Genomic DNA, 15,173 nt, shown 5'->3' with positions numbered 1-15,173 from the left:
ACTTGAATGTTTTCTAATATTGTTCTTTATAGTGTGGCCCAGAGGGCATTGGAGGCACAGCAGTCCACTCAAGGCTTGCAGCATCAGCGGCGGTTTATGTATGAAAGCGTGAGTAAAATGATTCACTGCAAAAATTGTATTGTTTGCTATGTTTTTGAAAAGTCATCTTCGAATAGCACTCAAGTTGACTAGAAGAATGTTGGCCGGCACATGTGCAACTACCTCTGTACTTATTTATGACACATCACTTAATAAATTTCTGACCTAACTGAGATAACAACAGGTTTAAGCAAATGTAATTGTGGGTTCCTAGGGTTTACCTAGCACTACTAAAAAAAAAAAAAAATGAATTTATTGCAATCAAATGCTCATTTGCTCTATATTTCAATCATAAGAATATTTATTTCGAGTAGACAATTTATCTGTAGAGATACTGGAAATTACATCTGCAGAAAGCTGCTTATAAGAATAAAATTGAATTTCTGTTTGGCGTCGCGTTCTTAAAGTCTAATCTTGGACAAATATTCAGAAAATATTGTGAAAACTTAACTTTCTATTATCTGCAGCTGCGCTATCTCACAACACTAGCTATTTCCACATTATTAAATGGTGCTCATTGCATCCAAATATACCTTCATGATATTCTTGATCCTTTGATACTCTACAAGACTACATACTTCCCTTGCGATATCCTCACAGTCATAGTTTATAATCTCATTTCATATGAATTTTTCATCTAGGTCACACCATTATCGGTCAGACACACTTCTTTAATATCATTGTATATTTCTGATCCAAAAGAGGCTTTGAAGTGTCTTTCTTATTCTGTTAACCCTCAAAATAAAATTTGTAGCATTGTATAAACATGCCATTTCGAAACTTCATAACTGTAAACGTCCAATATTCGGATTAGATTATAAATGTTAATAGTTTAAGTATGCAAGATGCAACACTCTTGTGGCTTAGCCATCTAAAGCGCCATCTATGTGTCAAGACAGATTGACTGATGTGTATGAGATATCTTTCAAAGGCATGCCATTTTTACTATTTTGATTATTTTTTTTTAGATATAGCTTCGACAAATGGAAACTTTATTTATATATCAATTCAAAATTTGCAAGACGATTGCAAGAAATACATTAATATATCTAACCGCATGAAGCGAACTTAAAACTGAGAGCTCTACTGAAATATAAATAATGAACGCCACCTTGAAGAGTATGAACTGGTCGACGATTTTAGCTGTCGCCTCATTCCTGCTGCTTATATTGGTAACCGTAATTGGGAATATGCTTGTCATATTATCAGTCCTAACAACGAGGAGACTGCGAACCGTCACGAATTGCTTCGTAATGAGCTTAGCCACTGCTGATTTGCTGGTGGGCATATTCGTAATGCCCCCGGCAGTTGCCTTGCATGTGATTGGTAAGTACATATCCCAATTCGATTCAATGGCAACGAGCTAGGCTAGTATCAATGAGGAAGCCGCGGATATGCGTTACTTTGCATATGATATAATTAATTTATGAACAAACTATTTAAGAAACTTTTTGTTGGTTGGTTCCGTCGATATATCGTGAAAGGATTTTCTGCGCTCTCTTGTAATTTGATCAAATTTTGATGCATAACGGAATTATATAAACAATTTGTGCTACGCCAAAAAAATAGTCGCTAGCCAAAGGCAACGCAAAATGTAATTACGTGCTTTTATGATTCCCAAAATGCCAGGTATTAAAACTTTTTTCTTGAAAGGGCAAAGTTTTCACAAGCAAATGGTCAAATTAAAAAAGAAAATGTAAAGCCGAATGGTCCCTCAAAGCATATACATAGATGCAGCAGATAGATACTATGGCATAATAGGTATGCGTGTTGTTTTAGATGCCCAACAAATGCGGTTGAAGTTGCCTAAACAAAAACTTTGCCTTTGCTCGTCCTTTTGTGTGTTGGGAGAAACAATTTTAGTTTTGCACAATTTAACAATGTTGGACATACTTTGAAATTGTTGAGCCTGGCGTGTAAAAGTCTGAATAATCTAAAGGTCGTCATCGGAGCCAATAGGGGCTGGGCTGTACCGGGCTTTGGTTAATATTCTGTTTTAACTTACTTAATAGTTCACTAACCTTTAATACAGCGAATGCATCAAGTGTTTTCTTGGCATTTAAGCTCGACACAGAAAAAATAATTAGATCCTGCGCCCATCGAACATGGTATTTCAGGGTATATTGATTTTGTAGGAATAGAAGGAATATATAGAATCTAGAAACATATGTTCATAAGGGTTATATATGCATATAGCTTAACATATATTAAGTATTTATTAAATTATAATTAAATTATATATGCATATAGCTTCTCTTAGATATATTAAGTATTTATTGAATTCGGTTACTGCCCCAATAGATTATATACATATGTAAGGCCTTGAGGCCAAAGTATCTCGAGAGTCGGACATTTCTGACTAAAACAGAGTGCCTTGTCCTTTTTTTTACTAATTTATACTCTATGCAGGCTCATGGCAACTTGGCTGGGTACTCTGCGATGTTTGGATCTTCTTTGATATTTTGCTGTGCACGGCATCCATTCTGAGTTTGTGTGCCATAAGCTTGGACAGGTGAGTAACGAAGCAATGTTAATTTGTTTTCATATTTCATATTTCGCAAATATAGTATACGTGTGCATGTATGAACATGTTCTCTCCTGACTCTCGCACGAGTTAATGACTAATGAAAGCCGTGCACCTACCTAGGCAAACAGTCCCTTCATTTTTATGCCGTGCGTTAATTTGTCGGTGTGGAAAAGGAATGTAATTCACTGCCATGACGTCATTGGCGCATCAAAAGGTGAAAATACCGTGCAAAAATATTTTATTGACCCATTCTGTGCGACTCGCTTAAAGTGAACTCTAACGCGGAGTGGGCGAGGTCTATAATAGTGCAGAGCTGCCTCCTCCTCCAGTAAATGACGAATGTGGGCGGTACTCCTGTATATGTATGTATGTATATGGTATATGTATATATGTATGCATGTATGTATGTATGTATATAGGGCTGGTTTCTTTTGTTGAAAGTTTCAATTACATTTAAATGGCATTTCCGAGTTGCCGCCAAGCTGCGTTGTTTGCTAGGGACGTTTGTCAACAGCTTAATACACAATACGGTGCATGGTTTTTGTTTTCATTTACTCGATTTCATTTTGTATTTTTTTTTATTTTACAATTTATATTGCTTTATACTTAGGTATCTTGCCGTGACACAACCGTTGACATATTCGAAGAAATGGCGCTGCAAGCGATTGGCATTGTTAATGATTCTTGGAGTTTGGATCGTGGCATTTATAATTACGTGTCCCCCGATGTTTGGCTGGTGAGTATATACAAATATAAATCAGATATATATGTGAACATTAATTTATTCCACATATAAATATTCTTCTCCAGGTATGAGCCAGGCAGAAACCGGCATGACGATGAATTCGTTGAATGCCGCTATAACCAGAATAAAGGATATGTCGTTTTCTCGGCAATGGGCTCCTTCTTCATACCTCTGACTATCATGTTATATGTTTACGTTAAGATTGGCTTTGTGCTGACCTCAAGAAGACAACGAATCGTGCACGATGCGGTATGTAACCCCTTTTACATAGACTTTAGACTCTTTATATTCGTTCTCATTCCACCAGAATACGGAACGCACCGCAGATCATGATGTGGACGGCGATAATTTTATATCCGAAGCAGAGCTTTATCGCTGCAATCCGCACAAATGCTTGCCAAGCTGTGAGGCGCGGTGCAGCGTCATAGGATCTCATGTGAATCCCATATTTGGGGCCAACAGCGTCAAGTGCCCCAAATGCCAGGAGGCAAGAGCTGGGGATAAGCGGAAAAAGTTTAAGCATCAGCCGACCTTCTATGAGCTGGTGGAGATTTCGCGCATGTCCTCGCTGATGCACTGCTCCGTGGACAACTGCCGCTACCATGCCAAGTGCAGCTCGACCTTGTCCATGCCAGCTCTGTACTACAAGGAGAGCCAGTGCATGGCTGACACGTCCATGGAAATGCCGAATGGTAATCAGATGGGAGCCAACCGGGCGTCCACAACGTCCCACCAGATGCAGCGGCAGCTGGCAAGTCATCGCATTCCCATGCGCGTATCGACCAAAATTCAAAATAGCAAAACGACCAAGACTCTCACCATTGTCATGGGAGGCCTAATCGCATGCTGGACACCGTTTTTTACTTTCTACATCCTTGTGCCCTTCTGGCCGCAGCTGAAAAAGCTCGAGGGTCTCATGTCGTTCCTCACATGGGTCGGCTGGGTGAACTGCGCCATTAACCCGTTCATTTATGCCTTTAATCCGGACTTCCGGGCTGCGTTCTGGCGCCTCACATGCCGGCGAATCTGCAAACAGAAACTGGCCCAAAACCATATAAATATGTTTCGCGCGTAAGCCCTTAAGCCCCCCGGATTGAAACACATTTGTTTGGGTGTATAATAATTGATTAGGAAGTCCACAATTTTTTATTTGAATTTGAAACAGATGTAAGAGCACGTATAAAATAAATAGATTTATTTAAAGCCTTATGTGTGTTCTTATTATTAGCACTAAAACAAAGTTACAATCTAAAATGGATTACAATGATTGATATTCAGCACGAGGCCCGCGTTGCCTGTACCAAAGCAGAATAAATAATACAAAATATATAACTGAAATCGGGCAACTCGATGGAATCTCATAGAAGGGTGTCAGAAGCTAACTCGATCTTGCCATGATTGTGGGCCGTGGGCCTGTCTAACAGTTATTTGTATCAATAATTCTCTATATAAATATAAATTAGACTCTTCTCCAGCTTACCATCCTCACATCTCCCAATTTATATAATATCTAATCTTTGATTATGTCTTGCTGGAATCCATTTTGGCATTTAGACTTAGTTTAATAATACATACAGAATTAAAAGAGCTAGGAGTGTACCCATACCCATATCCGAATTATAATCCTAGTTATTCCTAATAGTCAAGTGCGACTATTTTTCTTGCCTCGTAATTTAATTGAGTTTGAGCTTAAAGCCATAACAAAAATGAAATGTCATCATAATTACGTAACCCCGTATGGCTGGCTGTACATATGTCGCTAGGTTTCCTATGGTGACGTTGTACTAGGATTACTGAAGAGGAGGTCTCCAATTAATTAAAACACAAACTGTTTTCTGAGCTTACACTTCTTGCACTGACATCATTTCACTTCAAAGTATTCGCATTAAATTGTATTTAAAAATATATTCGAATCGAAGTTTGATATACATATGTATATCGTACAACATTTTCTCAGGTGAGCTAAGGGACTACAGGCAGCTTTTACCTTTTTACTGAATCCTATACAGAAATTATGGAGAATTGTAGTTAGTGTTTCGAATATGATATCATACATATATAGATGTATATGAATCCATAGCGAAAATATCTAAATATTATCTTACACCTGAAAGCTTTTTTGATTTTGATATATTATTTATGACACCAATGGAAATTGTTTGCTCTACGTCTAATGTTGTAAATGTTGTGAGGGTTTAATTAAGGCTAAATCACAATTAAAAATGTAATACATATGTACATTTATATATGTATGTATATTCACGATGTTGGGTAGAGCTAGAATACTACGCTGCTTCTATTGGAAGTTACTATGTGAATGCAACATCTTATCATAATAAGATGTCAAAAACTGTATAGGTACTGGATTTCTACTTATGTGTATATACCTATAGATATAGTTGTATGTATGTGTATACGCTATGTGGGTTAATTGATTCAGCTTAGTGTAGCATTTGCTCTATTCTATGCTGCTGTGAGTCTGGCTAATACTTATTGCAATATTAATAGAGTGTTAGCTACTATATTATCATGTTAATAATTGTTTACCCAAAAATATGCCTCAACGCAAGCTGCATAGACGTAATTTTGATTATTTGGTGAAAAGCGGGAGCAAGTCCTCAGTTTTCATTTTGCATTATCTAGCTGTATAATCTAAAAGCAATATTGGTATTCGCACTGGAAATGACGTGATGTCGCCAAATCCAATTTCTAATTTCACAGGTTTTGTGGTTTTGAGGTTTGAACACGCCTACTCTGCCGCCTATCGCCTAATCGACATTGTGTTAGTGGGAAACTGTGGTTTCTGCTCGTCACTCCAAAATCGCTTGCAGGTCAGGCGCCAAAAGGCCGCCCGAAAATCGACACTGTAGAATGCGTATATGAATGGATTGATGGCGCTGTTGAACCAGCCCAGCCAGGTGAGGGCTTTGGTCAGGGTGGCGCTGACCTGGTCCTCGGCCAGGAACGGGGTTATCAGATAGTAGACAAAAAACGGAAGCCAGCACGCAATGAAGCCCCCAACGACAATGCTTAATGTTTGGGTTGTTTTGTTCTCCTTCTTGAGAGATGTAATGCGGTTCGACAACGATTTGATATTGGTTGTTGTGGTTGCTCCAGCATCCGCCCCTCCCGGCCCCGCGGTCTGATGCTGATGATGGTGGTGGTGGCTACGCAGCCTGTCCCCACCACTTACACTGAGATGCGAATGCCGAAAACTGTGGGCGCGTTGCTTCTGTTGTTGTTGTTGTTGTTGCTGATGCTGTGGGTTTTGCATTTGTGTTTGTGTTTGCGTTTGTGATTGCGATTGCGATTGGGTTTGCCACTGCGCATCTAACAAACTGCAGCTGGGACCTATACCACTTGTCATTGTGGTTATTGTTGTTGAAGCGGTGGAAGTGCGCTTCAGCGACAATGAGGACGGGCGCGTCAGCTCATAGCAACTGCTCTTGCCACTGGCGCAATGGGGCGATGGCAGAGCTAACAGAGACTGACAATTCCCCCCAGTCGATGGCACTCCAAAATTGTCGCTTTCGCTTAGCACAATCTCTTGAAGATCCTTGGAGAGTGTTTGGTTGGAGAACGTTTGTGTGTGTGTCGGTTTGTTCTTATAGCCCATACTGTGATCCTGCTCAGAGTACTCATTCTCCACATCGGCGGCTGTGTAACGCTTGAATTTCTGTTTGAGAGCAAAATAAGTTTAAAAACCATTATTATAGAAGTAATTGAAGAGCTTGAAATCGGAAATACTATTGACGGAATGCATTACTTAATGCTTGAGTATTGATGATAATAATATTAGTAAATAACAAGAAAGAAAGCTCTAGTCGAGACTGCTCGACTACGAGATCCCCTGAACCCTACAAGCAACTAATATTTCAAACTGATATTTCAAACACACACGCACACACACACACAGACGCATACAAACAAACACACGCACACACACGCATACAAACAAACACACGCATATACACACACTCACACATACAGGCGATTGCGCTTGGGTTGCGCTGCATGGTTGGCTATATTATGAGAACTTATTTGTTGAATAATTTAATTTCTAGACGTACGATCGTAATGAAACTTTCAGAACGTAATCATGATGTTTAAATGTATGTGTACACTGAAGCACAAGTCTCTAGTATTTGATATACTTTTACAAAGATGACGGTGAGGGTGTGGATTTAGGGGTGGGGGGTAAATTTTAACAAAAACCTAAATTGTATAAAATACATCTTTATATACATTTTAAATTTGGAGACTCTAGCTTGAAAGATGTAGGAGATATAATTTTTTAAGTGATCTTCGATAAGGGTTTTTATCGATAAAAAAGTATCGGAATGAGTTATCGTTTCTTACGGACATTTAAAAAAAAAAAGTTGAAGTCTCTAGCTCTTCTGAAATCGACGCGTTCATAGATACGGACGGACGGACGGACAGACAGACGGACAGGGCCAAATCGACTCAGCTTGTCGCCCTGATCAAGAATATATATACTTTGTGGGGTCTGCCACGCCTCCTTCTGCCTGTTACATACTTTTAACAAAACCATTATACCCTGATTTCCCATTTTCAATGGGTTCAGGGTATAAAAATATCATCATATAATGGATGTAAAGAGGAGTCTACACAGGGCCATGGTACCTACTAGTCGCACACTATATATATATTATATTCTGCTATATGCTATTGGCTTACCTTATTGTGAACATGAATGTCAGTCATGTTGTCGTGTCTTTTTGCAATCACACAGGAAATCTTAGCATAAACATAAATCATGACTGCCATTGGTATGAAAAATGAGCCCATTGCTGAGAAGATGACATAGCCTTCGTTTTGATTGTAGCGACACTCTCTCAGGTCTCGACGGCCGGGCTCATACCTATAGAGAAATATATTGTAAATTCGAGTGTGTTAGATATTGCGTATGCATTCGAATTTTGCAATAATAAATAATACTAATAATAATAATATATAATATATAATATATAATATATAATATATAATATATAATATATAATATATAATATATAATATATAATATATAATATATAATATATAATTTATTTATTATATATTTATTATACCCTTAACCCATTGAAAAAAGTATGTATCATTGAAAAAGTAAGTAACGGGCAGAAGAAATCATCACAGACCCCATGAAGTATATATATATATTTTTTTTTCAATTAAATTCTTTATATTAGTAAACGAGTCCTAATATAACATAATCTACAAGTTAATATATAATTTTTGAATCCAGTAATGAAACAAGTACAAGATAAATATAATTACCATCCCAGCATGGGCGGGCATGTAATGGCTAATGCCAGAATCCAAACGATAAGGATCATTAGGAACGCAAGGCGCTTCGAGCGTCGCTTCCGGGAGTAGGTTAGGGGCTGTGTAACAGCAAGGTATCTACAAGAGACAGAAACAAGAAAAGGGCAAATGTAATTTGAATACCTTCAGAGGGCTGCTGCCTGGGGTCGCAATACCTGTCAACGCTGATGGCACACAAACTTAGAATCGACGCTGTGCAGAGCAGCACATCAAATGATATCCAAATGTCGCAGAGCACCCAGCCGAGTTGCCACGAGCCTGAAAAGAACAACACAACATTTCAAAAATGCAAATTGAATTGCCGTTTAAATAAATACACCTGTGATTGACTGAATCGAGTTGCTTACCAATCAGGTGGACGGCCACTGCCGGGGGCATCACGAAAATGCCAACAAGCAAGTCAGCTATGGCCAGGCTCATGACGAAACAATTGGTAACTGTGCGCAGCCTGCGGGTGGTTATAACGGCCAAAATAATGAGGGTATTCCCAATGACGGTGACGACGATGAACGTGCAGAACACTGTAATCAGGCAGATGCCCTGCCATGAGAAAATGAGATCGTAGAAGTGGGCCCATTCAGCCGCCGCCGCAGATTCGTTGTAGTAATTGAAAACCGTTAATGTGGGCAGCGCGTCAAGGGTCCAATTGGCGGAGTCATTCAACGTGGACTGCACTGCGGCTGTGGGTGTAGATGAGGATGGGGTTAGTGCCAGGCTGCTGCGATTGCCAGAGCTCCATGTTTGCGAGTAGCTGTCGTAACTTGTTGAAATATTCTGTTTCAGCCCAATGGCGCCGCTTGTGGCCAACAAGCTGCTGGCCACATACATCAGTGGTGGGAATAGGCCAAGTCGGGAATGCAGCTGTGAGCGGACTGCCATATATGCTGTATCGGAGTCAGCAGTACTTTGTGGAATTGATGCTACATAGTTCAAGTATGCCCATCCCTGGACGATTCCTTAGCTGCGATCGATTTTTGAATTGCCCTAAATCCTTTTGTTTCATATTGAATTTTTGACAACGTTTTGATCTTCCAACGGTCTCCTGCAATGAACCAAATAGCGAAAAGGATATTTCATTCAATGCACATGCCCAACATATAATTTTGTATGCTAGTTTCCATCTATTGTGTAATTTAGATTTTGCATGTCTGATGTTATTAGGCTGGAAATTAAATAATTTAAATGAATCATTTTGAGTACTCGAACTAATTACATTGATTTTGCAGTGCATTTCGTCGCAGTAACTTGATATATGTACTCCTGGATTTAGCTACTTTAATCGTAACAAGTCAAGAACTACGAAATATATGTAGTTTACAACAAAGCCCCCATTATTTATGACTCTTTTGAAGCACTTGAAAAAAGATTACTATCAACGCTAATTTATGACGGTACTGTAGTATATATAAATATGTATGTTGCACTGTTGTATACAGTATAGTATACATTTAAATATACTAATGGAAGTCTAGGCTTAAAATTTATATCCGTTGGGGTTGTGGTAATACAAACTTTCACTGCTCGCAAGCCAAAATATTAAAATTTGCGCTTTAGTTCATTCATAAAGTGGCGAAGCCCGATAGATCTATGTATATATGTATAGCTCTCTGTCCGTCGCTTTCTCTCTCTCTCTCTCTATATATATTATATATATATATATATATATATATATATATATATATATATATATATATACATATTAATTTAAAAAGAAACGTTTATAAATAAAAAAAATATATATAAATAAATATTAAAAAACACTCATTTGAAAGCTTCTGCAGTTTTTAAGTCACACTCAGATCATATATTTATATATGTATGCCAAGTTGGTGCTTGTAACTGTAAGACTGGAGATTTTTCAGCACAATACGTGCTTATATATATATATATATATATATATATATATATATATATATATATTTGTTTTCTTCGTAGCTCAATCACTGTTGGGCTCGTCCATAAACATTCCGTTTGATTGAATGTGCTCGACTGCAATATTTATTTTATATTTATTTATTTATTATATGTATATTAATTTATTTGTTTCCAGTCGGCATAGATAACTGCGATTATAAATAAACCATTTTTTCTTGCTGACACTTGAGACACACTTTTCAGCATAAATTCGTATTTGTATATTGGATTGCTTTTTGAGAGCAAACACTTACACAGTATGGATGGATAAAGACGAATACATTAACAAAACTTAAAAGCAAGTAACACTATAAAAACACTGTTTATTTACTTGAACTAAAAGCAGCATAAAAGGCGAACGGCTGTTCACTAGAAATTCAATTTAAAGTTCATAGAGCGCAATTTTTCCGGCTTTTCCGCGCTAATACACTTAGACACAACAATAAGAAACTGATGGAAGAACAATGAAAGTGAGCTCAGCCTGCCAGAAATCGACAGTTCTCGACGTTGCCATTGACAATAATGTGGTATTAAGTATTATTTGTTTTTCGTCTGATAGCGCTCACCAAATACCACGGCTGTGGCTGATTGCCATTGCCTATGTGTTTATATGTGTGTATATGTATATAAATGAATATGAATATGTATTTATGTGTGTGTGATAAGCAAATTAAAGCCACAAGCGAGATAGACAATGTGACGTTGGTGACTTTATGCATACACATGTGTATCTACACACACATGCATGTGGATAGAGAGCGCCTTATGTAAGCATTAGGATTGGCCAAAGCTAATTTTACATTATATTTTCAACTTGGCTTACATGGCCTGAGCTCTGCCCTACGGCAATACCTCTACCACTTAATTCGTCTCTAAGGCCTGCCACTTAGTATAGACGTCAAAAAGTCCACGCATGTGTCAGCCGTATTCAGTGTCATGGAATTCCTTATCGCATTCACGATAACAAATCAAACGATTTGCTAATGCAATTATTTATAAGCCCCCATATTTATACACACGCTAACTACTTATTTCCTCTGTAACCCCTAATATGCTGCGTTATAGTTATTTTTTTACATCTTCTTTATGACTTGGATAACTTGCGCAGAGCAGCGAATGGTATTCGCTAATTGGTTGAGTCGTTACGGACTATGGACTACCCAAACATTGAAGTCAATTGTTATAAATCAAATTTAGATAGAACTCCTCTCTTCATTATTGACACTTTCATAATATAAATGTAAATATTCAAGCTTTGATTGAATCTAAACTCAAAATTGCTAGTGATATCCAGTGATGAATAGCCGATTGGGAATTACCGTGAGTATTCCAAAAAGTTAACTTTTTCTGTTGGTAATTTTTATAAATATTATTTTTAGAAATCCTAAATTTACTTTCAACTTTTCTCCTCATATATCATCATTGAAATTTGCATAATCCTATTGTAATCATTCAAACTTTGATTCAATCTAAACCAAAAACTTCAATACACATTCAATTAGGGATACCCGACTAGGCACTACTGTGACTGCTGCTTTTTGTGCAGGTAAACAACATGAAATATTTAAAATTGAAAATTGTTAGATTTCACGATATCGCTGCCATGTTTACATCGCCTTCGGTGGTACTCATAAAGTATACAATATATATACCTCATTTGATAAGGCGATAAGGCGTCAGACTGTCTGTCCCCACCACGATTTACCTTTGGATGCAGGGTATTGTGAATTATTGCAATGTAACAGGCTTCCCACAATAATGGTCAAACAAATTGGAAGTAAATTTATAAATTAACACCAATACATTCGCTCTGCTGCCTCGATGCTTCGCGGTTAGGGCTCCACACATACACGCATGCCATATGTGGCTATGACCATGTACAATGTAGGAAAATTTTGCCTTCCGCTGCGCTTTATACGCACGGACACACACACATGAACACAGCATTATCTGCCATTTGGTTTTCATGGCAAAGCTGGCGACGACCTTCCCCTTATTGCTTTTCCCCCAAAAAAAAAAAAAATAAATAAAAAAATCAACAACAAAAATAATATAATTATTTATTACACAACGAAGCTTCTAATGGATATTTATATACTATCACATAATTCCAGGGCGAATGAACGTACGAGAGCCATGCATATTTCTTCATTATTTTATTTATTTTTTAATGTACATATATGTGAATCAAAATTGTGCTTCAGCCTATGTAAATATCTATACACATCGCTATAAGAATATAACAACAAAATGGCAAGAAAGCCACTTTATTTGGGTTGAATCTGAGCATGAAAATGCCATTAAATTTACCAGCTGTCAATAATAGTTTGAACAACAGCTGTTGGAACATTTGCTTTATTTTTACAGTATGAGTACTACTTGGCGTATGAGAGCGCTTTAATACTATTAAATGCATTTCCGGCCTTGTGCTCGCTCTACTTTTAGAAAGGCTGCTCTATAATTTGATTGTCATTACTATCGATTCGAAACTTCCTTTTCTGAAATACACCCAGAGCTACGCTGCCTACGTTTTAAGGGATGGTGCGAGGCCATAAATTAAGCATACGCCTGACTTTAATGCAATTAATTTCATTTATGAATTTCATTAAAAAATCATTACCTTAAGAACATTTTGCGTTCGCATATTTATCTTTCATTTCTGAAAAATTGTTCCACAAATATTGCTGTTTTGTTTTCAATTTGCTAATAGTTATTCCTATTGTTTTTTATTATCATTATGAGCACTACACAAACGACATGCACTTTAAGACAATATCTTTAACTAAATGATCTCTTGATAGAGTTTTAGTTATTTCATTCAGATAAACTGCATATAGGATAACTTATAGATTGTTTATTTAATTAAACTAATGAAAGCTTTAATTGTTATCAATTGATTTTAGTGTTTTGTACATTGTTCAATGATTATATAGTCATATTAAAGTTTACATTAATACCATTCTGTACTGAATCTGAAAAGCTTGACACAATATTGTAACGAACGCACCACAGAGTTTTTTAATAAACACATTACTCAGTTTATCTATGATCAACTCGATGTCTCTATCACCGCTTTTGTCTTATTCTCTGGTGATTCTTTGGTAGTGCAGCATTATTTAGCCGATTTCAGAGACGCGACTGCATCGCTTCAGAGCGCTTCCAAAACTGCCGTCCACTTTGACAACCGTAACATACTATTACTACAGAGAGAACGCACACACATACGTGCGTATATGTATGCTTGTATGCCTGTGTCTGCATGTGCGTGAGTGTATTTGTGTGTGTGTGGGCCTTTGAACACGAAAGATACATGCCACGAGTGTTCTGCACGTCTCCCTCGCAGTGCGTATGTGGGGAAAATTTATACTTTCTGTGCAAACGGCATACCTCAACAGTTTCCAATATGTGGGACTCGTTTCTAAATGAATATGTGTGAGTGCCTGTGTGTGTGTGTGTGTGTATGTGTATGACTGTATGTGTGCTGTGTATTTGAGATTAGGCAGTACAGTGTAGCCTGCTGTTAATCCTTTTATCGCGATTGTGGTTTCTGTTTGCTTTTCAAAGTTTTCTTCATAAAGGTAAATATGTTCAACGTATATTCAAATTAACACCTGAATGTGTGCTTTTTTTTACCAATGTGTAAATGTACATTACTTTTGATATGCTTAAAATTACTGGAATTGATATGCGTATATGTTTCATCCTTGTCGGAGCATTGAATTCCTCTAAATATGAATATATATTCATATTTTCTATAAAGTGCTTCATTAGAATCAAAGTACATTATTTTACTCCGGCTTACCAGTTCATTTGCGCAAATGTGGAACGTAGGTCAAAAGAACCACTGGAAGGCATGCACACTTGAGGCGCATGCGTATTTTTTTTTTTTTCGAATTTGGAATTTATTTTGCTACTTGTATTTGTAATGTTACTGATGAATCAAACAGATAGCGGGCAGCGCCAATGCATGCTCTCTATTAGATTAAATTGTCAAACACTCTTCTATTATCTCGAATGTATATCAATTTATGCCCAATTAGCCCTATGCTGGAGAGTTGATATGATCTCTAGCAAAACGACAAGTTATCTCGAAAAATACTCATTCTGCTTTTTATATAACGGTATTAGTACAGGTTTATTACCCTCTTGCTTATGGGATTCAAAAGTTAAGCCGACTCGACAGTTCTAAATATCTCTTAGATAAACCTTTAATTATTACCATGAAACAAATAAAGAAGCATAAGCATTGCAGTCAGGCATAAACGACTGATTATTACTCGTTCATACAATTCACAGAAGAGAATATTTTGTTGAGAAATATTTATTCGAGAGGTTTATAGATTTATCAGTAATACAAGAATAAGCAGATCAAGTTGTCAATCGGAGATCTGTCCTAATATAGTAATATAGTTGCCAAGTTATGAGGCGCCAGCTGCGAAACTGAGGATGTCTTACTCTTTCAACAATGAGCCCTCAGACATTGTAGAAGGCCAATACAATCTTTTCAGATCATAAATAAATATTAAATAAGAAAACAAATTAAAT

The 15,173-nt window shown here is 37.2% G+C and overlaps 2 protein-coding genes across 3 annotated transcripts; one reads left to right on the top strand and one right to left on the bottom strand.

Moving 5' to 3' along the window:
* The first annotated feature begins 1,133 nt into the window (after positions 1–1,133).
* On the top strand, positions 1,134–4,574 carry TyrRII (Tyramine receptor II). Its single transcript, XM_030384947.2, has 5 exons — positions 1,134–1,425; positions 2,509–2,611; positions 3,237–3,362; positions 3,437–3,620; positions 3,679–4,574. The coding sequence occupies exons 1-5, from the start codon at positions 1,200–1,202 to the stop codon at positions 4,444–4,446; spliced, it is 1,407 nt and encodes a 468-aa protein (XP_030240807.2). The 5' UTR covers positions 1,134–1,199; the 3' UTR covers positions 4,447–4,574.
* Positions 4,540–13,494, bottom strand: TyrR (Tyramine receptor). 2 transcript variants are annotated; one of them, XM_089261801.1, is made up of 6 exons: positions 13,249–13,494; positions 9,062–9,756; positions 8,870–8,972; positions 8,667–8,792; positions 8,070–8,253; positions 4,540–7,047 (listed from the first exon to the last, which is right to left on the bottom strand). In XM_089261801.1, the coding sequence occupies exons 2-6, from the start codon at positions 9,591–9,593 to the stop codon at positions 6,133–6,135; spliced, it is 1,860 nt and encodes a 619-aa protein (XP_089117927.1). In that variant the 5' UTR covers positions 9,594–9,756; positions 13,249–13,494; the 3' UTR covers positions 4,540–6,132. The 2 variants fall into 2 exon arrangements, with proteins under 2 accessions (XP_089117927.1, XP_089117930.1); XM_089261804.1 differs by lacking the exon at positions 13,249–13,494 and adding an exon at positions 10,960–11,223.
* Positions 13,495–15,173: the final 1,679 nt, after the last annotated feature.

Source organism: Drosophila navojoa, chromosome 2 (assembly GCF_054131105.1).
Source record: "Drosophila navojoa isolate 15081-1374.11 chromosome 2, UAZ_NAV_1.0, whole genome shotgun sequence".
Classification (NCBI taxonomy): domain Eukaryota; kingdom Metazoa; phylum Arthropoda; class Insecta; order Diptera; family Drosophilidae; genus Drosophila; species Drosophila navojoa.
This window is presented reverse-complemented; position numbering and strand designations above follow the sequence as displayed.